This window comes from Bubalus kerabau, chromosome 1, assembly GCF_029407905.1.
Source record: "Bubalus kerabau isolate K-KA32 ecotype Philippines breed swamp buffalo chromosome 1, PCC_UOA_SB_1v2, whole genome shotgun sequence".
In the NCBI taxonomy this organism is placed as follows: Eukaryota; Metazoa; Chordata; class Mammalia; order Artiodactyla; family Bovidae; genus Bubalus; species Bubalus kerabau.
Genome location: NC_073624.1, coordinates 43,610,584 through 43,638,266, shown reverse-complemented (window position 1 = coordinate 43,638,266; position 27,683 = coordinate 43,610,584). Strand labels below are relative to the sequence as shown.

Here is a 27,683-nt window from a genome sequence, read left to right as displayed (position 1 = left end):
TTTGTTATAGTTGCTGTCTTTATCCATCCTTTTACTTTCAACCTATTTGAAATCTGCCATTAATCTAAATTTCCTATAATAATAGACTTCCTGTGTAATAACTAATGATACTTTTAAAACAATGAAAACTCCATTTGTTGTATTTTTGGGCACGTAACAAAATTAGCTGTCAATGTAAACCTTGATTTCACAACTATAATTTCTTGTTTCCAGACACCCTATGGTTCTCTTTCTTGTACTAAATCTTAATGTTTGACTTATTTTTGTTTTACTTAAAATAAAATCTAGTAACCATATGTTGGGCCCTCTTTTTTTCCTTCTTGTTGTTGTTGGTTAGTCATGTCTGATTCAGTGACCCCATGGACTGCAGCACGCCAGTCTTCCCTGTCCTTCACTATGTCCCAGAATTTACTCAAACTCATGTCCATTGTGTCAGTGGTGCCATCTAACCATCTCATCCTCTGTTGCCCTTCTCCTCCTGCCCTCAATCTTTCCCAGCATCCAGGTCTTTTCCAGTGAGTTGGCTCTTTGCATCAAACGACCAAAGTATTGGGAGCTTCAGCTTCAGCATGTGTCCTTCCAATGAGTATTCAGGGTTGCTTTCCTTTAGGATGGACTGGTTTGATCTCCTTGCAGTCCAAGTTCAAAAATATCAATTCTTTGGCACTCAGCCTTCTTTATGATCCAAATGTGACTACTGGAAAAACATCCATACGTGACTACTGGAAAAACCATAGCTTTGACTATACGGACCTTTGTTGGCAAAGTGATGTCTCTGCTTTTTAATATGCTGTCTAGGTTTGTCATAGCTTTTCTTCCAAGGAGCAAGTGTCTTTTCATTTCATGGCTGTAGTCACTTTCTGCAGTGATTTTGGAGCCCCCCAAAAATAAAGTCAGCCACTGTTTACATTTTTCCCCCTTCTGTTTGCCCTGAAGTTATGGGACCAGATACCATGGTCTTAGTTTTTTCAACGGTAAGTTTCAAACCAGCTTTTTCACTCTCCTCTTTCACCTTCATCAAAAGGCTCTTTAGTTCCTCTTCTCTTTCTGCCATTAGGGTGGTGTCATCTGCATATCTGAGGTTATTGATATTTCTCTCTGCAGTCTTGATTCCAGGTTGTGCTTCATCCAGCCCAGCATTTCGCATGGTGTACTCTGCATATAAGTTAAATAAACATGGTGACAGTATACAGCCTTGACGTACTCCTTTACCAATTTTGAACCAGTCCATGTCTGGTTCTAACTGCTGCTTCTTGACCCACATACAGGTTTCCCAGGAGGCAAGTAAGGTGGTCTGGTATTCCCATCTCTTTAAGAATTTTCCACAGCTTGCTGTGATCCACACAAAGGGTTTAGCATAGTCTCTTTAAGTCTGAGAACCACTAAGACTAGGTTAGAGATATGTTATACATACAACATAGATTGTTAATTGCTTTACAATGTTTTGTTGGTTTCTGCCAAACATCCAATCAACCAGCCATAGGTTTACATATGTCCCCTCCCTCTGAAACCTCCCACCCTATCCCACTCCTCTGGGTTGTCACAGAGCACTGCTTGAGCTACCTATGTCATACAGCAAATTCCCACTGGCTATGGCAGTGTGTGTTTCAATGCTACTCTCTCAATTTGTCCCACCTTCTCCTTCCCCCACTGTGTCCACAAGTCTATTCTCTATGTCTGTGTCTCTATTGCTCCCCTGCAAATAGGTTCATCAGTATCATTTTTCTAGATTCCATATATATGTGATAATACACGATATTTGTCTGACTTACTTACAGACTCTAAGTTCATCGACCTCACTAGAACCAACCAAATGCATTCCTTTTTATAGCTGAAACTCCTGAATTTTTTAAAAATTAATTAATTTAATTGGAGGCTAACTATTTTACAATATTATAGTGGTTTTTGCCATACATTGACATGAATCAGCCATGGGTGTACTTGTGTCCCCCATCCTGAACCCCTCTCCCACCTTCCTCCCCATCCCATCCCTCAGGGTTGTCCCAGTGCACTGGCTTTCAGTACCCTGTTTCATGCATTAAACTTGGACTGATCATCTATTTCACATATGGTAATATACATGTTTCAATGCTATTCTCTCAAATTATCACACCCTTGCCTTCTCCCACAGAGTCCAAAAGTTTGTTCTTTACATTGGTGTATCTTTTGCTGTCTCGCATATAGGGTCATCATTACCATCTTTCTAAAGTCCATATATATACGTTAATATACTATATTGGTGTTTTCCTTTCTGACTTACTTCATTGTATAATAGGCTCCAGTTTCATCCATCTCATTAGAACTGATTCAATTGCATTCTTTTTAATAGCTGAGTAATATTCCATTATGTATATATACCACAGCTTTCTTATCCATTCGTCTGCCAATAGACATCTAGGTTGCTTCCATGTCCTAGCTATTGTAAACAGTAGTGTGATGAACATTGACCCCAATGTTCTCTTGGGGAGATCCCAATGTGTCTCTTTCAATTCTGATTTCCTCATTGTGTACCCCCAGCTGTGGGATTGCTGGGTCGTATGGCAGTTCTATTTCCAGTTTTTTAAGGAATCTCCACATTATTCTCCATAGTGGCTGTACTAGTTTGCATTCCCACCAACAGTGTAAGAGGGTTCCCTTTTCTCCACATCCTCTCCAGCATTTATCTTGAAATAATTTTTAAAGTAATAACATTTTAGCAGTATTTTTACATTAGAAGATATTATAAAACTGACTTTGTAAACGTAAACCATATTAAAATCACTCCTATATATTGTGAATAACTGAAAACCATCTAAATGTCTGGTCATATACATCAGTTAAATTACAAGGAATTCATATAATAGTTATCAATTTAAAATCATGTTTTGTAAGTATATGACATGGAACATGTTCAACAATTGGTTAAGTTGTCCTGTTCTGGTAACTACTCTCTCCCCTGACTTCTTTCAGCATATTGCAGCTTCCCAAGGTGTTTTACCATACCTGCTGGCTTTCTTTAATCACTCCTTTGTAAATAGTCACTTCATTAACCGCTGTTCAAACATGCTACTTTAGTGTGTCATCTAATTCCTGGCAGGACCCTGAGAAAGTTTAACACTGTTACTGTCTGTTTGATGTAATTAAGATAAAATTACAGGACTTCCGTGGTGGTCTAGTGGATAGGAATCCAGCTGCCAAAGCAGGGGACATGGTTCAAACCCTGGTTAGGGAAGATCCCAGATGCTGCAGAGCAACTAAGCCCATGTACCACAACTACTGAGCCCATGCTCTAGACCCTGTGATCCGCAACTACTGAGGCCTTGTGCCTAGAGCCTGTGCTATACAAGAGAAGCTGCCACAAGGAGAAGCTCGCTCACTGCAAAGAAGAGTACCCCCCATTCACCACAATGAGAGAAAGCCTCTGAGCAACAATGAAGACCCAGCACAACCAAAAAAAAAAAAAAAAAGATGAGATTACTGAGAAAACAATAAATGCCTGTTTTTTTCCAAAGTATCACTATGTTTACCGCAGCTGTGTTAGTCTCTCAGTCACGTCCAACTCCTTGCAACCCCACGGACTGTAACCCACCAGGCTTCTCTGTCCATGGAATTTTTCAGGCAAGAATACTGGAGTGGATTGCCATGCCCTCCTCTAGGAGATCTTCCCAGCCCAGGGATCAAACCCAGGTCTCCTACATTGCAGCCATATTCTTTACCATCTGAACTACCAGCAGGGAAGTCCAATAATAGTGATGGCTACCATTAATTAAATGTATTTTTAGTTTATACTATGCTTTGTATATCATCTAAGTCTTTTAACCCTATGATGTATAATAGTCATCATCCCCAGTTTATACATGAGGATACATTCAATATCACTGATTACTGTGTATTAATATATTGTTATTGTTTTCTTTTGTAGATCATTCACGAGAAGTCTTGGAGCAATTAGTAGGCCCGAACAAACTAAAGCAAGTGACGTGGACTGTGTATTGATGCTCGCTGAAGCTTATCAAATCTATGATCTTCACACTACTTTCCCTGGAAACAATGGTCTCAGAGATTGGCTTTCCAATAGTATAATTTATGCTTTGAAGTTGATCTGGCTTTTAAACATTTTAATAGTGCTTTTATTTCTATATATAAGTTCGCTGATGAGTGAGTGTTCTTGAAATGGCAATTATAGCATGCCCTCTGATATATTGGGGGAGGGTACTGTTTTCTTCTTAAATAAGAACATTTTAAGTTACCTGTTTTCCCTGGAAATTTCCTTCTCCTAACTAGATATTTGAGCTGCTATAAGAGATATTTATCACTGTGGATAAACAGGAGAATTCTAAGTTATTTCTAAAAGCATAGTTACCTTCCTAGCTGTTTTCTGGCTACTGCCTTCCAAAGTATTTAAATGTCCACTGGCCAAAAAGCAAAGCTAAATATCATGCCTGTATATTCTTCACAAAAATTATTATTTCAATGAAACAAAGAAATGTAATAGTTTAATATCATAATCTCAGATATCATACCTTAGCCATTTAGCATATGAGTGATACTGAGGCCTTTGCCCAGCCACTTATTACATTGATTTTTATGGCTACTTTCCCCCAATACATGCTATTCATCTACAAACTTTCTTCCTTAAAAACTGCATTCAAGAATGTGTAAGAATGAGTCAATATGAAATAGCATCACAGAGGTTGTATCCTGAAGCTCTACTGGTTTCACATTGTAAAATAAACAGCAGAGATCTTAGTTTTCAAATGCAATATATTACTATCTATAATCACAAAATTCTCTAAAACATACCACGTTTAAACTACCCCCAAATTCACCATATTCCCTATGCCAAAAGCCTTTGTCAGTGGGACCTTCTTAAAGACTTCCTATTTGAACTGTGATACAGTGAATAACAGGGAAAGTATAGTATGGTAGATTACTTGGACATATGTAGAGGGACAGGTTTACATATTCAACTCTACTTCTTCTCCTTACTATTAACTACTTTATCAATGTGCTATGTTTATAGTGTATAGTGTACAATATAGTGTGTTGCCACTGCAAAGGTGGTGCACATGCGTGTATGTATACAATGGGTAAGGCCTGTTCCGTCTGTGAAATTTCTCTAAAGACAAATTAGTAAGATTTAATATTGAACACCTAACCAAGTCACTACCTTTTTCCCCTTTTGAAGAAACTAGTTTCAAGATCTAAAGTGTCAGATTTTTAAGGTCTATAAAGGACTATCATCCTAAAGCAGCTTGTGGCTTGATCTTTTGTATATTACTGGTTATATGAGCTATTTTTCAGCACTCTGCTTAAAAGTCTGGTCTCCCATCCCTATCCTACCTATAACTTCACCCTTAGCTGTCATTCTGAACTCTGTTTTTCCCCTATCCATCTTTTACCATCTGACATCTTATTTTTTATTTATTATCTATCTGCCCACCCTAGTATATAAGCTTCATGAAGACAAACATTATTTCTCTTTTTTACTGCTGTATCTCCAGTACCTAGAACAGTGTCTGGTATCTAATAAGCACCCAAATATTTGTTGAATAAATAGACAAGAAAATAAATAAAAGTAATACCCATACTTCAAGTTTCTGGTCTGTGACATGTACAGAGATTGGAAGTCATCACTCCCACAAGATAAAAGCTGAACAAACTGAAAATCATGAAGCAGTACAGCATTGTTTGAAAGTAAAGTTGTGTTAGTTGTAGATGTACACTGCAAACTGCAAACTCTAGGGCAACCGGTAAAATATATGATTGACATCCTAAGGGAGGGGAGATGAAACCATATAAAATGCTCAATTACCAGAAAAGGGGGCTTCCCTACTGGCTCAGTGGTAAAGAATCCGCCTGCCAATGCAGGAGACACGAGCTTGATCTCTGGTCTGGGAAGATCTCACATGCCGTGGAGCAGCTAAGCCAGTGCGCCTCGACTATTGAGTCTGTGCTCAGGAGTTCAAGAGCCGCAACTATGGAAGCTGATGCACCCTTGAGCCCATGCTCCACAAGAAGAGAAGTCATGGCAGTGAGGAGCCCACACACAACAGCTAGAGAAAGCCTAAGCAGCAACAAAGACCCAGCACAGCCAAAAAACAAAAAAAGATAAAGGAGAATTCCCCAGTGGTCCAGTGGCTCAAGACTCTGCACTTTCACTGACAAGCTGCTACTGCTGCTAAGTCGCTTCAGTCATGTCCGACTCTGTGCGACCCCAGAGACAGCAGCCCACCAGGCTCCCCCGTTCCTGGGATTCTCCAGGCAAGAACACTGGAGTGGGTTGCTATTTCCTTCTCCAATGCATGAAAGTGAAAAGTGAAAGTGAAGTCACTCAGTCGTGTCTGACTCCTAGCAACCCCATGGACTGCAGCCTACCAGGCTCCTCCGTCCATGGGATTTTCCAGGCAAGAGTACTGGAGTGGAGCCTGGGTTCTATTCCTGGTCCAGGAACTAAGATCCCACAAGACTTGCAATGCAGCCCCACCCCCACCCCAACCCCACAAAAAAAGATAAAATAAGGAAGAAAAAGTAGAACACAAAAAAGAACAATGGCAAGGAATGGGAAACAGCTATAAGGATGGTAGAAATTAACCCAACTATATCAATAATGTCTTTAAATGTTTAAATGTGAACAATCTATTTGTTAAAAGATTTATTTATTTAAGGTTTTGGCTGGGGTGGGCCTTTGTTGCTGCATGCAGGCTTTTCTCTAGTTGTGATGAGTGCGGGCTACTCTGATAGGGTGTTCAGGCTACTGTATTGCAGAGCACAGGCTCTAGTCACTTGAGCTTCAGTAGCTGGCAGCAAGTGCACTCTAGAGCTCAGGCTTATCGTTGCATCACACAAATTTAGTTGCTCTGCGGCATATGCGTTCTTCCCAGAGCAGAGATCGAAACAGTTTCTCCTGCATTGGCAAGATCTCTGAAGAAGATTTAGCTTAGGGACCAGGGACCAGGTTTGATCACTCAAGAGCTTTTGTGTAGCACAGTTTTATTAAAGTATAAGAGGGGACAAAGAAATCTTCTAATATAGACATCACAAGGGGAACAGATAGCACCCCACTTGCTAGTCTTAGCAAGGGAGCTATATACTTTTTAATTGGGTATAACAATAAATCAAAAGAATGTCTCAAGGTTACAAAGATCTTACTAGATCCAGTCCCATAATTTACATTTTCAGATGACACTTCTGTTCAGTGGCTCAGTCGTGTCTGACTCTTTGCAACCCCATGAACTGCAGCACACCAGGCCTCCCTGTCCATCACCAGTGCCTGAGTTTACCCAAATTCATGTCCATTGAGTCAGTGCCCTCAATCTTTCCCAGCATCAGGGTCTTTTCAAATGAGTCAGCTTTCGCACCAGGTGGTGCAACTACTGGAGTTTCAGCTTCAACATCAGTCCTTCCACTAAATACCCAGGACTGATCTCCTTTAGGATAGTTGGTTGGATCTCCTTGCAGTCCAAGGGACTCTCAAGAGTCTTCTCTAACACCACAGTTCAAAAACATCAATTCTTTGGCGCTCAGCTATTTTTATAGTCCCAACTCTCACATCCATACAGGACTACTGGAAAAACCATAACCTTGACTAGATGGACCTTTGTTGACAAAGTAATGTCTCGGTTTTTTAATATGCTGTCTAGGCTGGTCACAACATTCCTTCCAAGGAGTAAGCATCTTTTAATTTCATGGCTGCAATCACCATCTGCAGTGATTTTGGAGCCCAAAAAAATAAAGTCAGCCACTGTTTCCAATGCTTCCCCATCTATTTGCCATGAGGTGATGGGACCAGATGCCATGATCTTTGTTTTCTGAATGTTGAGCTTTAAGCCCAGTTTTTCACTCTCCTCTTTCACTTTCATCAAGAGGTTCTTTAGTTCTTCTTCACTTTCTGCCATAAGGGTGGTGTCATCTGCATATCTGAGGTTATTGATATTTCTCCAGGCAGTCTTGACTCCAGCTTGTGCTTCTTCCAGCCCAGTGTTTCTCATGATGCATATAAGTTAAATAAGCAGGGTGACAATATACAGCCTTGACTTACTCCTTTTCCTATTTGGAACCAGTCTGTTGTTCCATGTCCAGTTCTAACTGTTGCTTCCTGACCTGCATACAGGTTTCTCAAGAGGCAGGTCAGGTGGTCTAGTATTCCCATCTCTTTCAGAATTTTCCACAGTTTATTGTGATCCACACAGTCAAAGGCTTTGGCATAGTCAATAAAGCAGAAGTAGATGTTTTTCTGGAACTCTCTTGCTTTTTCCATGATCCAACAGATGTTGGCAATTTGATCTCTGGTTCCTCTGCCTTTTCTAAAACCAGCTTGAACATCTGAAAGTTCATGGTTTACATACTGTTGAAGCCTGGCTTGGAGAATTTTGAGCATTAGTTGACTAGCGTGTGAGATGAGTACAATTGTGTAGTAGTTTGAGCATTCTTTGGCATTGCCTTTCTTTGGGATTGGAATGAAAACTGACCTTTTCCAGTCCTGTGGCCACTGCTGAGTTTCCCAAATTTGCTGGCATGTTGAGTGCAGCATGTTCACAGCATCATCTTTTAGGATTTGAAATAGCTCAACTGGAATTCCATCACCTCCACTAGCTTTGTTTGTAGTGATGTTTCCTAAGGCCCACTTGACTCTCATTCCAGGATATCTGGCTCTAGGTGAGTGATCATACCATTGTGATTATCTGGGTTGTGAAGATCTCTTTTGTATAGTTCTTCTGTGTATTCGTGCCTTCTGGTTCTGTTAGGTTCATACCATTTCTGTCCTTTATTGAGCCCATCTTTGCATGAAATGTTGCCTTGGTATCTCTAATTTTCTTGAAGAGATCTCTAGTCTTTCCCATTCTATTGTTTTCCTCTATTTCTTTGCACTGATCACTGAGGAAGGCTTTCTTATCTCTCCTTGCTATTCTTTTGAACTCTGCATTCAAATGGGTATATCTTTCCTTTCCGCCTTTGTTTTTCACTTCTCTTTATTTCACAGCTATTTATAAGGCTTCCTCAGACAGCCATTTTGCTTTTTTGCATTTCTTTTTCTTGGGGATGGTCTTGATCGCTGTCTCCTGTACAATGTCACGAACCTCCGTCCATAGTTCATCAGGCACTCAGTCAAATCTAATCCCTTAAATCTATTTCTCACTTCCACTGTATAATCATAAGGGATTTGATTTAGGTCATACCTGAATGTTCTAGTGGTTTTCCCCACTTTCTTCAATTTAAGTCTGAATTTGGCAATAAGGAGTTCATGATCTGAGCCACAGTCAGCTCCCAGTCTTGTTTTTGCTGACTATATGGAGCTTCTCCATCTTTGGATGCAAAGAATATAATCAATCTGATTTCGGTATTGACCATCTGGTGATGTCCATGTGTAGAGTCTTCTTTTGTGTTGTTGGAAGAGGGTGTTTGCTATGACCAGTGCGTTCTTTTGGCAAGACTCTATTAGCCTTTGCCCTGCTTCATTCTGTACTCCAAGGCCAAATTTGCCTGTTACTCCAGGTGTTTCTTGACTTCCTGTTTTTGCATTCCAGTCCCCTATGATGAAAAGGACATCTTTGGGGGGTGTTAGTTCTAGAAGGTCTTGTAGTTCTTCATAGAACCGTTCAACTTCAGCTTCTTCAATATTACTGGTCGGGGCATAGACTTTAATTACCGTGATACTGAATGGTTTGCCTTGGAAACAAACAGAGATAATTCTGTCGTTTTTGAGATTGCAACTAAGTACTGCATTTTGGACTCTTTTGTTGACTATGAGGCTACCACATTTCTTCTAAGGATTATTCAGAAGGTTCTTAGGAAGGAGAAATATGTCCTTGAGCAGGATACATTGTTGTTATATAGTCATTGGTACAGAGTTTAAGGAAAAACATATCCTTGAGCAAGATGAGTTGTTTTGTTGTGCAATCATCAGGTCTTGATTTAAAGAAAAAACATTTGTCCTTTATCCTTCTTGACAACTCCAGACTCCTATCTTCTTCTCGGGGACCCTGGACTTCTTATCAACCTACCTAGGAATTGACTCTCAGATTCTCAACAACTGCACCACCAGGGAAGTTCATATGTGAACAGTCTTAATACAACCTGTTTGTTAGCTATTAAGTCATTTCAAGGATCACTGTTATATATATATGGGAGATTTTAAATATTTTAAGTAATATTTGAATATCTCAAACACCTTCTTGTACCCACCTCATAAATAATTAAGAGAAGATAACAGAAACGGGGTTGTAGATATTGAAAATTAAACCTACTCTTGGCCTCTTCAAGTCAATGTCCAACAGTGCTCCAGAGTATAATTCCCTTTAATTTTCTCCTTCTTATCCTGCCGAGAAAGACATTACCCAGCAGAATATCCTGAATTTTCAAAGAATATGTCAACAAAACTCTTTCTCCTCAAATACCATCCAATACCACTGTAGCCTATAATTTCCATTAATGTTTACCAATGTGGAATCAAACTTTTGAGTTTATAATTGACCCCCAGTAGATCAATGGAAATTGGATACAAGAATTGATTTATTGGGTTATAATAATCTCTGACTTCTAAATTCAGGAATCAGAAGATCCTCTGTTGACCTCAGCTCCAAAACTCCCATGTAATGATCCTGTTTTCCTATCTAAGCAACAACTTTCTCCTAACTGCTTTCTCGACATTTCTGTTGAATGACTGTAACTATGATCACATCTCCCTGGTATCCTAATCCCATTGGCATGTGTGTATTATTAGAAAGCATATAATGCAAGTGTCATAACCAATTCCTAAGTAGTATGTAAGAACAAGAGAGTACAGTTGACCCTTGAACAACATGGGTGTGAACTGCACTTTATGTGTTTTTGTTTGGTTGGTCTTCAATAAACACTTCAGTATTATGCAGTCCATCCTCGGATGCAGAAACTTGGATTTGTAATGTAAAGTTATATGTAGATTTTCAATTCTAAGGGGGTGGTTGGCGATTGTCAGCACCCTAACCCCCACATGTATACAAAGTTGCATTTTATACTTCACTTGTAATATGTATTGTGGTCATGTTTTGTTTTAAATTGAAGAACAGGAAATATAGTACATAAAATCAGTACAAAATTACAAGACCCAAAAGTAAAAACTAGGTCTCCCTCCCACCCTCATCCATCAGCCATCTGGTACCCTTTCAGAACACAACCACTCTGACCAGTTTCTTAACTTACCTTTCCGAAGACATAATATGTCTACTGTAAATAAATATATATGCTTTACACATACATTCATATGTAGGTATAGACACATCTTTTTTTTTTTTTTTTCATAAATAGTGGTATACTGTACATATAATCCTTCACATTGTTTCTCATTTATGTCCTAACATTCTTATTGATATATAAGATCCTGACAACTTGGGATATTGGTAGTATAACAAACTGTTACTGATCTTGAGGTGAAGTTGCTCAGTCGTGTCTGACTCTTTGCGACCCCGTGGACTGTAGCCCACCAAGCTCCTCCATCCATGGGATTCTCCAGGCAAGAATACTGGAGTGGGTTGCCATTTCCTTCTCCAGGAAATGACCTTAATAAACCATAAAAATGCATCATAAGGTATCACAGTACTGAGTATGTTGTTGTTGTTGAGTCACTCAGTCCTGTCCGACTCTTTTTGAGACCCCATGAACTGCAGTACATTAGCCTTCCCTGTCCTTCACCAATTCCCAGAGCTTGCTCAAGCTCACGTCCATTGAGTCAGTGATGCTATCCAACCATCTTATTCTCTGTCGTCCCCTTCTCCTCCTGCCCTCAATCTTTCCCAGCATCGTGGTCTTTTCTAATGACTCACATCTTCCCACCAGGTGACCAAAATATTGGAGCTTCAGCTTCAGTATCAGCCCTTCCAATGAATATTCAGGGTTGATTTCTTTAGGATTGACTGGTTTGATCTCCTTGCAGTCCAAGAGGCTCTCAAGTGTCTTCTCCAACACCACAACTCGAAAGCATCAGTTCTTCAGCGCTCAGCCTTCTTTATGCTCCAACTCTCAAAACATCTGTATGTTACTACTGGAAAAACCATAGCTTTGACTACATGGACCTTTGTCAACAGAGTAATGTCTCTGCTTTTGAATATGCTGTCTAGGTTGGTCATAACTTTTCTTCCAGGAGCAACTGTCTTTTAACTTCATGGCTGCAGTCATCATCCGCAGTGATTTTGGAGCCCAAGAAAATAAAGTCTGTCACTGTTTCCTTTGTTTCTCCATCTATTTGCCATGATGTGATGGGACCAGATTCCATGATATTCATTTTTGAATGTTGAGTTTTAAGGCAGTTTTTTCACTCTCCTCTTACACTTTCATCAAGAGGCTCTTTATTTCCTCTTCGCTTTCTGCCATTAGGGTGGTGTCATCTGCATATCTGAGGTTATTGATATTTCTCCCAGAAATCTTGATTCCAGCTTCTGATTCTTCCAGCCCAGCATTTCCCATGATGTACCCTGCATAGAAGTTAAAATAAGCAAGGTGATAATATACAGCTTTGGGGTACTCCTTTCCCAATTTTTAACCAGTCCATTGCTCCATGTTGTAACTTGCTTTTTTTGACCTGTATACAGGTTTCTCAGGAGGCAGGTAAGGTGGTCTGGTATTCCTATCTCTTGAAGAATTTTCCAGTTTGTTGTGATACACACAAAGGCTTTAGCATAGTCAATAAAGCAGAAGCAGATGGTTTTCTTGAATTCTCTTGCTTTTTCTATTATTCAGTGGATGTTGGCAATTTGATCTCTGGTTCCTCTGTCTTTTCTAAATCCAGCTTGTATATCTGGAAGTTCTTGGTTCACATACCATTGATGCCTCAGTTCAGTTCAGTCCCTCAGTCATGTCCGACTCTTTGCAACCCTGTGAACTGCAGCACGCCAGGCCTCCCTGTCCATCACCAACTCCCAGAGTTCACCAAAACTCATGTCCATCGAGTCGGTGATGCCATCCAGCCATCTCATCCTCTGTCATCCCCTTCTCCTCCTGCCCCCAATCCCTCCCAGCATCAGAGTCTTTTCCAATGAGTCAACTCTTCGCATGAGGTGGCCAAAGTACTGGAGTTTCAGCTTTAGCATCAGTCCTTCCAATGAACACCCAGGACTGATCTCCTTTAGAATGGACTGGTTGGATCTCCTTGCAGTCCAAGGGACTCTCATGAGTCTTCTCCAACACCACAGTTCAAAAGCATCAATTCTTCGGCACTCAGCTTTCTTCACAGTCCAACTCTCACATCCATACATGACCACAGGAAAAACCATAGCCTTGACTATATGGACCTTTGTTGACAAAGTAATGTCTCTGCTTTTGAATATGCTATCTAGGTTGGTCATAACTTTCCTTCCAAGGAGTGAGCGTCTTTTAATTTCATGGCTGCAATTACCATCTGCAGTGATTCTGGAGCCCCAAAAAATAAAGTCTGACCCTGTTTCCACTGTTTCCCCATCTATTTGCCATGAAGTGATGGGACCAGATGCCATGATCTTCGTTTTCTGAAATGTTGAGCTTTAAGCCAACTTTTTCAGTCTCCTGTTTCACTTTCATCAAGGCTTTTTAGTTCCTCTTCACTTTCTGCCATAAGCGTGGTGTCATCTGCATATCTGAGGTTATTGATATTTCTCCTGGCAATCTTGATTCCAGCTTGTGTTTCTTCCAGCCAAGCTTGGAGGAATTTGAGCATTAGCTTGCTAACATGTGAAATGAGTACAATTGTGCAGTAATCTGAACATTCTTTGGCATTACCCTTCTTTGGGATTGGATTGAAAACGAACCTTTTCCAGTCCTCTGGCCACTGCTGAGTTTTCTAAATTTGCTGGCAGCAAATTTTCTAAATTTGAGTGTAGCACTTTAACAGCACCATCTTTTAAGATTTCAAATAGCTCAGCTGGAATTTCATCACCTCCACTAGCTTTATTCATAGTAATGCTTCCTAAGGCCCATTTGACTTCACACTCCAGGATGTCTGGCTGTAGTAAATGTTGGCAATTTGATCTCTGGTTCCTCTGTCTTTTCTAAATCCAGCTTATACATCTGGAAGTTCTTGGTTCACATACTGTTGATGCCTATAACTACACCATAGTAGTTATCTGGGTCATGAAGATCTTTTTTGTATAGTTCTTCTGTGTATTCTTCGGGGGTTTCCCTGGTGGCTCAGAGGGTAAAGCATCTGCCTACAATGCGGGAGACCCAGGTCCGATCCCTAGGTTGGGAAGATCCCCTGGAGAAGGCAATGGCAACCCACTCCAGTACTCTTGCCTGGAAAACCCCATGGACTGAGAAGCCTGGTAGGCTACAGTCCATGGGGTCGCAAAGAGTCGGACATGACTGAGCGACTTCACTTTCACTTTCTGTGTATTCTTGCCACCTCTTCTTAATATTTTCTCCTTCTGTTAGGTCCATACTGTTTCTGTCCTTTATTGTGCCCATCTTTGCATGAAATGTTCCCTTGGTATCTCTAATTTTCTTGAAGAGATTGCTAGTCTTTCCCATTCTATTGTTTTCTTCTATTACTTTACACTATTCACTTAGGAAGGCTTTCTAATCTCTCCTTGCTATTCTTTAGAACTCTGCTTTCAAATGGATATATATTTCCTTTTCTCCTTTGCCTTTTGATTCTCTTCTTTTCTCAGGTATTTGTCAGACATCCTCAGACAACCATTTTGCCTTTTTGCATTTCTTTTTCTTGGGGATGGTTTTGATCACTGTCTCTTGTACAATGTTACAAACCTTCTAAACTCTTTATTTTTATCTATGTTTCTTAATTGATGCCCTATTATGTATTAACCTATACTAGGCGCTTTATACTTTCATTTAATACAATAACCTTTTGAAGTACAGTACAAATTTATTACTATTAGCATGTTATAAATTAAGAAATGAAATCTCAGAAAGCTTAACTCACCCAAAATGCCAACTAGAAAGTGACAGAGTGGTCACACTCTATAGCCCATGTACTCGGTACCATACTAACTGCATCTCTGATATTTACAGGTAATTTTTTTTTAATATAGTATTCTTCTGTAGTTTTTATTTTAATTCAAAGATACACTGCAGTTGTTCTCAACTATAGAAACAGACTCTGCTAAAACATCTCATTCCAAAAAACTTAAAAAAATTGAATTCCTCTCTGCTACTTAAATTACATGTGGTTACTATTGGATCAGATCAGATCAGTCGCTCAGTCATGTCTGACTCTTTGTGACCCCATGAATCGCAGCACGCCAGGCCTCCCTGTCCATCACCAACTCCCAGAGTTCACTCAGACTCATGTCCATCGAGTCAGTGATGCCATCCAGCCATCTCATCCTCTGTCATCCCCTTCTCCTCCTGCCCCCAATCCCTCCCAGCATCAGAGTCTTTTCCAATGAGTCAACTCTTCGCATGAGGTGGCCTAAGTACTGGAGTTTCAGCTTTAGCATCCTTCCTTCCAAAGAAATCCCAGGCCTGATCTCCTTCAGCATGGACTGGTTGGATCTCCTTGCAGTCCAAGGGACTCTCAAGAGTCTTCTCCAACACCACAGTTCAAAAGCATCAATTCTTCGGTGCTCAGCCTTCTTCACAGTCCAACTCTCACATCCATACATGACCACAGGAAAAACCATAGCCTTGATCAGATGGGCCTTTGTTGGCAAAGCAATGTCTCTGCTTTTGAATATGCTATCTAGGTTGGTCATAACTTTCCTTCCAAGGAGTAAGCGTCTTTTAATTTCATGGCTGCAGTCACCATCTGCAGTGATTTTGGAGCACAAAAAAATAAAGTCTGACACTGTTTCCACTGTTTTCCCATCTATTTGCCATGAAGTGATGGGACCAGATGCCATGAACTTCGTTTTCTGACTGCCTTGTATAATTATATTCCTATAGCAGGATGAGGGCATGGCAACCTGTTCCAGTATTCTTGCCTGGAGAATCCCTTTGGACAGAAGAGCCTGGTGGGCTACAGTCCATGGATTGCAAAGAGTTCAACATGACAGAACAATTAAGCACAGCATAAAACTAGAAAAAAAAAAAAAAATACAGATAGAGATTTTTGCATTTGGCTTACTGTAGAACAAGTTATATGACAAAGGCTGACAAAATTTTAACCTTCATATTTTCGAACCAAGATTTACCATTTAACACAAATTGAACCAGTCTTTTCAGGTTAAACCCAAACATAGCTATATCCCCTACTGGAGGAACTTCAACAGCTCAAGGCTGAAACTGCCACACCGTGCTTATTGTCAGTCCATTGTTATCCTGCCTTGTAGGCTTTGGAAGTGAATATTCTGCTACTTTGTGCAGTTGATGCTGAATGCTATGTCCAGTGAATTGGGGTCGCCCAGGGTCACCAATCAGTACTTGAGTTCTGTGGGTCTGAAAGCAGTTCTTCAGCCATTGAAGCAGACTGTCTGCAAGGTCTTCATCATAAAACATATCTCCAAGGACAACAATGTCCCACTTATCTTGTTCCAAATCCAAAATGTTTTTGATTAAAATGGGAAAAGGATTCAGTTGGTTCAACTCACAATTTAGTGTAATAGCCATTCCTGCAACTTTAAAAAAAAAAGGACATGATGAACTGGTATATGCTAGGTTATTTTCATTTCCTACTGATTAATTTAAATAATTTTAGAGTATCCAATAGGTTTTTTTCCTTTTTCTGTTGAAAGCTGTTTAGGTAAAGAAGCCTAAACTATAGCCCAATATAAGCTATTTCCTACAATGCTCAAATATATGACTATTCTGAAAACCAAACAATACCACACACCTGGAAAAGGAGAGGTTTTAAGGAATATTTGCTTATCTCAACAAGACCATTTAGAACTAACACCAAAAAAAGATGTCCTTGTCAACCTAGTGGGGTGAAATGTAAAACTAGAAGTCAAGAAGTACCTGGAGTAACAGGCAAGTATGGCCTTGGAGTACAAAATGAAGCAAGGCAAAGGCTAGCAGAGTTTTGTCAAGACAACACACTGGTCATAACAAACACCCTTTTCCAACAACACAAGAGACAACTCTACACATGGATATCACCAGATCATCATCATCATCACCAATACCAAAATCAGATTGATTATATTCTTTGCAGCTGAAGACTGAGAAGCTCTATACAGTCAGCAAAATCAAGACCTGAATCTGACTGTGGCTCAGACCATGAGCTCCTTTTTGCAAAATTCAGGCTTAAATTGAAAAAGTAGGGAAAACCACTGGGTCATTCAGGTATGACCTAAGTCAAATCCCTTATAATTATATAGTGGAGGTGATGAATAGATTCAAGAGATTAGATCTGGTAGACAGTATGCCTGAAGAACTACAGACAGAAGTTTGAAACACCGTACAGGAGGATGTGACCAAAAGCAAAAGAAATGCAAGAAAGCAAAGTGGTTGTCTGAGAAGGTGATAAACCCAACTGAACGCAGAGTTCCAGAGAATAGCCAAGAGAGATAGGAAAATCTTAAATGAACAATGCAAATAGAGGGAAACAACAGAATAGAAAGACTGGAGATCTCAAAAAATTTGAGACATTAAGGGAACATTTCATGCAAGGATTGGCATGATAAAGGACAGAAATGGTAAGGACCTAATAGAAGCTGAAGAGATTAAGAAGAGGTGGCAAGAATACACCAAAGAACTATACAAAAAAGGTCCGAATGACTCAAATAATGACAATGGTGTGGTCACTCACCTAGAGCCAGACATCTTAGAGTGTGAAGTCAAGTGGGCCTTAGGAAACATCACTATGAACAAAGCTAGTGGAGGTGATAGAATTCCAGCTGAGCTATTTCAAATCCTAAAAGATAATGCTGTTAAAGTGCTGCATTCAATGTGTCAGCAAATTTAAAAAACTCAGCAGTGGTCTCAGGACTGGAAAAGGTCAATTTTCATTCCAATCCCAAAGAAGGGCAATGTCAAAGAATGTTCAAACTACTGTACAATTGCACTCATTTCACATGCTAATAAGATTATGTTCAAAATCCTTCAAGCTAGGCTTCATCAGTCACTGAATGGAAAACTTCTAGATGTACAAGCTGGATTTAGAAAAGGCAGGGGAACAAGAGATCAAATTTCCAACATCTGTTGGGTCATAGAGAAAGCAAGGGAATTCCAGGAAAACATTTACTTCTGCTTTATTGGCTATGCTAAAGCTTTAAATTCTGTGGATCACAACAAACTGTGGAAAATTCTTAAAGAGATGGAAATACCAAACCATCTTCCCTGTCTCCTGAGAAACCTGTATGTGGGTCAAGAAGCAGTAGTTAGAACTGGACATGGAACAATGGACTGGTTCAAAATTGGGAAAGGAGTACACCAAAGCTGTATATTATCACCTTGCTTATGTAACTTCTATGCAGGGTACATCTTGTGAAATGCTGGGCTGGATGAAGCACAAGCTGGAATCAAGATTACTGGGGGAAATATCAATAACCTCAGAACAAAGCTAGTGGAGGTGATGGAATTCCAGTTGAGCTATTTAAAATCCTGAAAGATGAGGCTGTTAAAGTGCTACACTCAATATGCCAGCAAATTTGGAAACTCAGCAGTGGCCACAGGACTGGAAAAGGTCAGTTTTCATTCCAATCCCAAAGAAAAGCAATGCCAAAGAATGCTCAAATTACCACACAATTGCACTCATCTCACACGCTAGTAAAGTAATGCTCAAAATTCTCCAAGCCAGGCTTCAGCAATACATCAACCATGAACTTTCAGATGTTCAAGCTGGTTTTAGAAAAGGCAGAGGAACCAGAGATCAAATTGCCAACATCTGCTGGATCATGGAAAAAGCAAGAGAGTTCCAGAAAAACATCTATTTCTGCTTTATTGACTATGCCAAAGCCTTTGACTGTGTGCATCACAATAAACTGGAAAATTCTGAAAGAGATGACAATAGCAGACCACCTCACCTGCCTCTTAAGAAACATATATGCAGGCCAGGAAGCAACAGTTAGAACTGGACATGGAACAACAGACTGATTCCAAATAGGAAAAGGAGTACGTCAAGGCTATATATTGTCACCCTGCTTATTTAACTTATATGCAGAGTACATCATGAGAAATGCTGTGGTGGAAGAAGCACAAGCTGGAATCAAGATTGCCTGGAGAAATATCAATAACCTCAGATATGCAGATGACACCACCCTTATGGCAGAAAGTGAAGAGGAACTAAAAAGCCTCTTGATGAAAGTGAAAGAGGAGAGTGAAAAAGTTGGCTTAAAGCTCAACATTCAGAAAACAAAGATCATGGCATCTGGTCCCATCACTTCATGGCAAATAGATGGGGAAACAGTGGAAACAGGGTCAGACTTTATTTTTTGGGGCTCCAGAATCACTGCAGATGGTGACTGCAGCCATGAAATTAAAAGACGCTTACTCTTTGGAAGGAAAGTTATGACCAACCCGGATAGCATATTAAAAAGCAGAGACATTACTTTGCCAACAAAGGTCTGTCTAGTCAAGGCTGTGGTTTTTCCCCATGTATGGATGTGAGTGTTGGACCATGAAGAAAGCTGAGCACCGCAGAATTGATGCTTTCAAACTGTGGTGTTGGAGAAGACTCATGAGAGTCCCTTGGACTGCAAGGAGATCCAACCAGTCCATTCTAAAGGAGATCAGTCCTGGGTGTTCATTGGAAGGACTGATGCTAAAGCTGAAACTCCAATACTTTGGCCATCTGATGCAAAGAGTTGACTCATTGGAAAAGACTCTGATGCTGGGAGGGATTGGGGGCAGGAGGAGAAGGTGACGACAGGATGAGATGGCTGGATGGCATCACCGACTCGATGGACATGCGTTTGAGTAAACTCTGGGAGTTGGTGACGGACAGGGAGGCCTGGTGTGCTGTGATTCATGGGGTTGCAAAGAGTTGGACATGACTGAGCAACTGAACTGACTGACCACTCAAATGGCAGAAAGTAAAGAAGAACTGAAAAGCCTCCTGATAAGGATGAAAGAAGACAGTTAAAAATACTGGCTTAAAACTCAACATTCAGAAAAGATCATAGCATCTGGTCCCATCACTTCATGTCAAACAGGGGGTGAAAAGTGGAAGCAGTGACAGGTTTTATTTTCCTGGGCTCCAAGGTCACTGCTGATGGAGACTGCAGCCATGAAATTTTTAAAAATGCTTACTCCTTGGAAGGAAAGCTATAACAAACCTAGACAGTGTATTAAAAAGCAGAGACATCAAAAAGCCAACAAAGGTCCATATAGTCAAAGCTATGGTTTTTCCAGTAGTCATGTATGGATTTGAGAGTTGGACTTTAAAGAAGGCTGAGCACTGAAGAATTGATGATTTTGAACTGTGGTGTTGGAGAAGAATCTTAAGAGTCCCTTGGACTGCAAGGAGATCAAACCAGTCCATCCTAAAGGAAATCAACCCTGAATATTCATTGGAAGTACTGATGGTGAAGCCCCAATATTTTGGCCACCTGATAGGAAGAGCCAACTCATTGGAAAAGATTGAAGGCAAAAGGAGAAGGGGCTGCAGAGGATGAGATGGTTAGACAGCATCACCGACTCAAAGGCCATAAATTTGAGCAAACTCTGGGAGACAATGAAGGACAGGGGAGCCTAGCGGGCTGCAGTCCATTGGGTCACAAAGAGTTGGACAACAATGAAGACTTTTGGTCTGTCATGTCTGTACAAGAGACAGGAAAACAAGGCTTATGTTTGAGCAGGATGACAACTTGGAACTGAGAGTCCTATATATAAGGCTCCTCAAGGGCTAGATCCTCAATGAAAGGGAAGACTAGAGAAAATCAGGTAAAATTAACACTTACTGTCTCAACTTGGGTTCGAATGGAATAAAATCTCCCTCAAACGCCCAGGTCTATCTTCACTTGGGTTTTGGTCAAATAAACACTACCTACATATTTCAGGAAATCCCTAGCCCAGAGATGACCAACAGTAACTGTTCCCAGGTTGGTATCACTTTGGGATATCTGCCAGACACATACAAGTCCTCCTGTCAAAAATGCACCATCAACTCAGGCCTTACAGGGTTCCCACAGACAATGTCCCACTGAGTTCACCATATTAGATTATGAAATACAACATGGAAATGGCTTATGGTGTTGGAGCAACTGTAGATATTTATCCTGGAGGAAAAAAAAAAGATGAGCTCAAAATATTCAAAAATATGACACTTACTAGGGTCTATGTCATTGGCCAAGATCCTTAAGGCTCCACTCATCTTAGCAGCAATGGCTGTAGCTCCACATCCACTCCCAATATCTAACACAGATTTTCCTCTGACAACATCAGGATTATCCAAAAGATACCTAAATTAGAAAAGGGAAAATATAATCTAAGACAGATGGGAGGTCAGTAAGAGGTGTCCAATATTTTTTCTTTGGATTGATTGGACAAGGAAATAGTGAAACTTGGCAGAAGAAATCAGTCCAACATTGGCAAGTTTGGCCTGAATAGAGTGAGAAAAAAATGTCAGTTTTAAGAGCTGGGCAGAGATGGCAGAGAGAGGACATAGTCATTTTGGTCTGTTACTTTACCAAGTGTGAAGAGCGGTTCCATACAACTGACTAATCATGCTTTTAAAGTCAACTTTTTAAAGTATTGAGCATTTACTACGAACCAGACACCACCAACCACCAAAAATACAGACTGACAAAATACTGTTATAATCAGGATTCAGTAAGCTAGATCCAAAATTCACTGTCTCCTTTTCATTGTTCATCAGAAAGTGGTTTTACCTACAGCTTAAACTATATAAAAATGACCTCTCTGGAAAGGTACCATCAAAGTCCAGTTCAACCAAAGAATGTGGACCTGGGCTAAGCAGTTACCAAACAAGTGAAGACGAATGGGCAAACACTGAAATAATAAATGTCAACTGACACCTGACCTCACTACTGGAAAAATAAAAAGCAGAGGAAATTCCCTGGTGGTCCAGTGGTTAGGACTCCACATTTTCACTGCCAAGGGCCTATCCCTGAGATCCTGCGATCCAAAAAAAAGACTAAGGAACAATGGCAAGGCAGGGGTGTAGTGCCCCATCTAAAGGGACAGCTGTTGCCCATCTTGAGGTAACAGTTGCCACAACAGAAATTAGGTGTTAGCAGAGATTTGAATCTGATGTTAGCAGAGATCTTTTCTTTTTTTTTTTTGGCCATGTGTTTTGGCTTGCAGGATCTTAGTTCCCTGAATAGGGATTGAAGTTGGACCAGGCAGTGAAAGTGCCAAGTAACTCCCCAGAGATTCTTATTTTTCAATTGAAGTAAATTTTTACATGCTTCAAGTTTTAAATGATAGCAACTGATTGTTTAAAAGTTTATAAGTAAAACAAGTTTAAAAAAACATATCCATTTTTTTAAAACAGAAAACACATCTGTGGATCACCAATTTGTGACCTCTGATTCAGTCTCTTAAGGAATCTGCCCTTGTATTTGGAGTTGACACACAATTTGCATAGGTATCACTTGCAAAGATATCACTTATTTTTTTAAATGATACAAGTAAATATAGGAAAATTTGGCAACACAACAACCAGAAAATTGGAATTGATACCACCTGGAAAGTTTTCCAGAACTCAGGATTTTCAAAAAAACTCTATGTTTGCATTTATTTATTTTGCATTTAAAACTATATACAAATTGGACTTCCCTGGCAGTCCAATGGTTAAAACTCCATGCTTCCAGTACAGGGGATGCAGGTTCAATGCCACATAGCATGGCCAAATAAATAAATTTAAAAAATAAATACAATCTGAGTTCTGCTAGACCATACCATTCCTGTGAAAGAGAAGTTCCTTATACATTTCCTTGATGTTCCTTGTAACATCAAGGCATTAAAAAATTAAATCATTTACCAATCTACGACTAGATTAAAATGCTGAAAATTCTTGCATTTGTTTCAGCGACTGTTTTAATAAAAAGCATTGTGTGTATATGTGAGAAAATGTCCTAAAGAAGACCTTTGCAGTATGGGGAGTTGAAAGGGGGAACCTTAAATATGCAGATTCAAGTCCACCTGAATGATGTCCCAATCACTCATATCCCTCATTCTTTGGGCACTTGGGAAAAGGCAGTGGTGGAGGGAGCAACATTTACAGAATTAAACCAGGAGGAGTGGGGGGCTTTAAGTTCCACCAAGGATCTTCATGGGCATCACAAACCATGAACCTGAGAACAGTGTGAGATTTCTGGATCATTACCAGTTACCTAGGGTCTTGACAGCTAACCTAGGATTTCTCTTGGGGAAAGAACTATATATGGGGAAACACCTTGGTGAGCTTGGAATAGAAGGGAAAACCATGCAACAAAGCAACCCAGAACTGTTCCTAAACTCTAATAAAAGAATTTGGATTGGAACAGGGAGAATGTGGAGTTGGAAGGGACAGAAAAGAAAGAGGTGGTGAGGAGCCGTAAAGGTTCCCGCTTCACTTAAGGCCATACGTACCTAGACAGGGCTTGGCCCCCTGGCCAGTAGATTGCCCAGTAAGGATCCCTGAGGGGCCACAGGTCAGCTCTCTCCCACCAGAACTTGCATCTGGGGGTCAAAAGCCGCAACCGGATTTCAGGGGTGAGGCTGCCACTGCTGGTGACTTCAGTGTTCTCTTCCAGGAAAGCTTTCATCTTAGGGTCCAAAATGCTTCCAGTTCCTCTCCAGGGGCAGTGACTCCAGGGAAACAAGGGGAAGCCACTGCTTCTCACAGCCTTCCAGAGGACAACATAGCGGTTCATGGGAAATGATGCAAACACTCTCCAGCCTGGGCTCAAAGCCATCAGTCTGGTCCCAAAGCACAGGTATGCTGGTGTTGCTCTTGATAAGAGCTGCTTCTCCTGGGGAAAGAGTTTGGTTGCCAAACTGATCTCAGCTGGAGTCACTAGACCTCTAAAAACATAATAATAATGAAAACTCTAACACTTCCAAATCCTATCACATAGTAAGAAAATATTAGTGTACCTCTGTAGCAGATGATGCACAAGTGCAAGTTCACTTTAGATGAAAGTTTCTTTGTGTTAATTTAGGAAAATCCAATCTTCTAAAACATGCCTTTTCATTCTTTGTGAACAACAGAATCCTTTTAATAATTTAGAAAAGCAAATATATAAGCATTTGATTTTGATAGAATCCTCAGGAACATTCCTGTTAGATAAAATAAGGTATACCCTTAACATTCTTTCATTCATTTAATAAATCATTTTCCTTTAAGCAGACACTGTTCTTGATAACTGTGAACAAAATAAACAAAAGCCCCCATCTTCAGGAAACTTAGATTCTAGTGATGGAATAGAGCAGGTAATCAGGGCAAACACAGTTCTTGCCTTTATGGAGTCTAGCCAAGAGTTATGCAGATTATCAAACTCTAACTGTGGTTAGAGACATATAAATTATACTGACTGGTCAATAAAGATAAGCCTAGCATATGGGGACTTTCCTGGTGGTCCAGTGGTTAAGAATCCACCTTTCAACGCAACAGATTCAATCCCTGGTCTGGGACTAAGACCGCTTGTCACAACTACTGAGTCCTCATGCTCTACAGCCAGTGCACCACAGCTAGAGAAGCCTGCCCACTGCAACAAAGACCCAGCCCAACCAAAAAAAATAGCCCTAGCATAAAACATCAATGTAATTAAGATTGTTTTTTTCCTAAAACAAACAAAAAATACTATGGATTTAATTGTAATAAAAGAATATCAAATCACTTTCTGTAAATACCTCTGATGAGTCATTTTCACCAAACCTGGACTTAATAGAAAGACATTTTGATTAAGAATAAGTAGGAATGAGGAAGAGAAGTTTAAACACAAATTATACACCAAGTTGTTTGGAACCTTTGGCCTGTTCTGCATAAATATTTTAAATAGTCTTAAATTCACCCAAATATTTAGAGTTGTTCAGTTGCTAAGTCAAGTCCGACTCTTGCAACACCATGAACTGCAGTGCTTCCAGGCTTCCCTGTCCTCCAGAGTTTGCTCAAATTCATGACCCTTGAGTTAGTGATGCCATCCAACCATCTCATCCTCTGTCACCCCCTTCTCCTCCTGCTCTCAATCTTTCCCAGCATCAGGGTTTTTTCCATTGAGTCAGCTCTCCCCATCAGGTGGCCAAAGTACTGAAACTTCAGCTTCAGCATCAGCATGAGTCCTTCCAATGAATATTCAGGTTTGATTTCCTTCAGGATTGACTGGTTTGATCTCCTTGCTGTCCAAGGGTAGGGGCCCCAAACTCAAATGCCTACCTGGGGCCAGACTGGTGATAAATGAGTGATGCAGGCTGGTTGCTGATAACAGAGAGGCTGTGGCAAACTAGAAGGTGTTTCAAAACAGTCCAACGGAGCCAGCAAGCTGCAGCCCGTCCTGGGACATATGGCCAGATCTTTCCATTTTTCAAGATAATCCACAGACTTCCCCAGCAGTCCAGTGGCTAAGACTCCCAATGAAGGGAGCACAATCCCTGCTCCTGGAACTAAGATCCCATCTGCTGCAAGTCCCCACCCGAAAAAAAAAAAAAAATTCCCACTTTTAAACGCAGGAATTAATTAAAATGTCAACACAGAAGGAGGGTCAAAATGCCTGTGAGGCTACTAGTCTGTGAACTCGGGATAGATTTTAAGTGGGTGTCAGCCCACATTTATGACCTCATTGGACTAATTGCGTAGGAAGGATTGGGTCAGCCCTTGAGTCTAAGGTTTAAAAGGAAAGCAGAGCAAATATGAGACTATTTTAGACATAGTGTCATCCAAACCGATGCCGCCCCCTCCCACACCAAGCACCAATGAAGCATCTGTTATGAATATGTGATTAAGGGGGGAACACTGGGTATTTGAATTAATTAGTAAGAAAGTGAAAGTGAGTGAAGTCGCTCAGTCGTGTCCGACTCTTAGCGACCCCATGGACTACATCCCACCAGGCCCTCCGTCCATGGGATTTTCCAGGCAAGAGTACTGGAGTGGGGTGCCATTGCCTTCTCCGTTAACAGCCGCTAGGCATATTATATTTACTTGGAGCTGGTATACTTGGTGACAGCCTTAGTGCCCTCGGACGCGGCGTGCTTGGCCAGCTCCCCAGGTAGCAGCAAGACAGGTTTAAAAGTGCAAGCTCCAAAAGCGTTAGCACGTTATTTTCCTCCGAGGAGGAAGGGAGTCAGCCTTAAAGGGGCAGGCACAGTCTTCCTTTTCTCCTTACCTGTCTGTGCTAACACCACCCTGGGGAGCAAAGAATAGGGCAAGTCAGTCACTTTGCCTTTGCGCCTCTTTTGGCGCTTTCTTTACAACTGCACTCGGGATCCAGAGTTCCCTGGGTTGCCCGCTACAGCACCCCTGTCCCCGCCCCTGCCCCGACCTCCTGCTCCGCCTTCCTTCCCGGCAGCGCTCTCTCCCGTCACCCGGGCTTCTTAAAGGGACAGAAGTGTGAAACCAGAGGGTGCCCTGACCTCGCTTGGAAAATAAGGGAATGTCAAATACGGATTTCTAAAAAATACGCTCTGAAGCCGTGGAGCATCTGCTTTGTGCCAATCACACTTCTAGGTACTGGGCATAGTAGGGTGGTGAGCCAAATAGACACAGCAGAAATCCTTAATGACACATTCAACTGAGATTAAATCACAGTATGTCCTGATTATAATAATTTTCATACACGTACAATCTTTTTTGTTTCTTTAATTGTAACTTGTCATTACAATTAACACTCACTGATTCTATTGTTAGTAATAATTCCTAATAGATGTTCAAGATCTAGGGACTTCCCTGGCAGTCCAGTGGTTAAGACTCTCATTATCCCAATGCAGGGGGCATGATCCCTTGTCTGAAAACTAAGATCCCACATGCCACACGGTGTGGCAAAAAAAAAAAAAAAATCCAGATCGGTTTGTCTCAGGATTTTAGTGTTTAACCAGCTAGTGTATTCTATCATAGAGACAGTTTTCAAATTGATCATCTTTCCATTCCTCTTGCCTTGCCCTTAGATCTGCCTTATGATTGCTCGCCTGAATTCCTGCAACTGGTCTCTCTGCAATCCTGCCTTTTATATCCCATTCACTATTGTGCAATTTAATTGTTTTTTTCTGAAACTTTCATTCCATAGTTCAAAAAAAAAGGATTCCTACAAGATAAGCTAAGCAGATAAGCCAAGAGAAACAGTTATTTTTGTCACAGGGCAAAATCGTAGTTCCTTGATAAGGGATTGAACCTGTGCTCCTTGCAGTGAAAGCCTGGAGTCTTAACCACAGGACAGCCAGGGACGCCCCTTTTGTTCTTTTTAATTGAGAGAAAGAATTGTCTCTCTTTTATCAAAACTGACCCAAATGCAACCAAGCAGACCTGTCAATTGTTTGGTAACAACTGAGCTATCATCTGACCTTGTGATTTTTACCTTTAAATATCTGCCTACATCTTTGTACACGTTCCAATTCCCTAATAACTGGACACTCTTGCAAGTTAAAAAAAATAAATCTCATACTCAAATTTGTCTTTAAAGTTTTTTTTGAACAAGTTATATAAGTATACTTATTAGCTGTGTGACCTTGGGCACATTATTAAACCTTCCTAATGAATGGGGATCAGGATATGCCACTGTAGCACAGAAATTGTTTTGAGTGAAAGAGATTTGAGTTTCTGAAATCTCTTATCTGCCTAAAGCAGACTCTCCCCAAATAACTCAATTGTCATAAAACCCCTCCTTGAGAACACCCTTAATCTTCTTGGACTTGAAAAGTGGACACCACACCCAAACAGACATTGTCTCAAGATTATCATATCTCTTATCTATTCTCCTAGAAAA

General features: G+C 40.6%; 2 protein-coding genes across 14 annotated transcripts in view; one reads left to right on the top strand and one right to left on the bottom strand.

Moving 5' to 3' along the window:
* Nucleotides 1-5,557, top strand: part of AMN1 (antagonist of mitotic exit network 1 homolog) — a 73,588-nt gene extending 68,031 nt beyond the window's left edge. For all 4 annotated transcript variants that reach the window (XR_008712142.1, XM_055573383.1, XM_055573361.1 and 1 more), the window contains one exon: nucleotides 3,902-5,557. Coding sequence is in view for 3 of the 4 variants with exons in the window: in XM_055573383.1 (XP_055429358.1) it covers nucleotides 3,902-3,975 (74 nt within the window). In the remaining variant the exon portion in view is untranslated. The remainder of the gene's footprint in view (nucleotides 1-3,901) is intronic.
* On the bottom strand, nucleotides 65-26,894 carry ETFBKMT (electron transfer flavoprotein subunit beta lysine methyltransferase). Of its 10 annotated transcripts, none has more exons than XM_055573275.1 (5): nucleotides 26,091-26,894; nucleotides 23,866-24,048; nucleotides 23,359-23,741; nucleotides 21,094-21,224; nucleotides 13,158-16,499 (listed from the first exon to the last, which is right to left on the bottom strand). In XM_055573275.1, exons 3-5 carry the CDS (start codon nucleotides 23,682-23,684, stop codon nucleotides 16,156-16,158), a joined length of 801 nt encoding a protein of 266 aa, XP_055429250.1. In that variant the 5' UTR covers nucleotides 23,685-23,741; nucleotides 23,866-24,048; nucleotides 26,091-26,894; the 3' UTR covers nucleotides 13,158-16,155. The 10 variants fall into 10 exon arrangements, with proteins under 10 accessions (XP_055429327.1, XP_055429250.1, XP_055429269.1 ...); XM_055573294.1 differs by having other exon boundaries at nucleotides 23,866-23,983; XM_055573285.1 differs by lacking the exon at nucleotides 26,091-26,894 and adding an exon at nucleotides 25,145-26,084.
* Nucleotides 26,895-27,683: the final 789 nt, after the last annotated feature.

Bases quoted from the DNA above. Each gene is read 5' to 3' on its own strand.
- ETFBKMT (XM_055573275.1), bottom strand. From the start codon at position 23,684: ATGGCTTTGAGCCCAGGCTGGAGAGTGTTTGCATCATTTCCCATGAAC. The intron at 21,225-23,358 runs GTACGTATGGCC...TTTCTAATTTAG, and splicing joins GGGGGCCAAGCCCTGTCTAG to GTATCTTTTGGATAATCCTG. The intron at 16,500-21,093 runs GTAAGTGTCATA...TTTTTTTTAAAG, and splicing joins GGCCAATGACATAGACCCTA to TTGCAGGAATGGCTATTACA.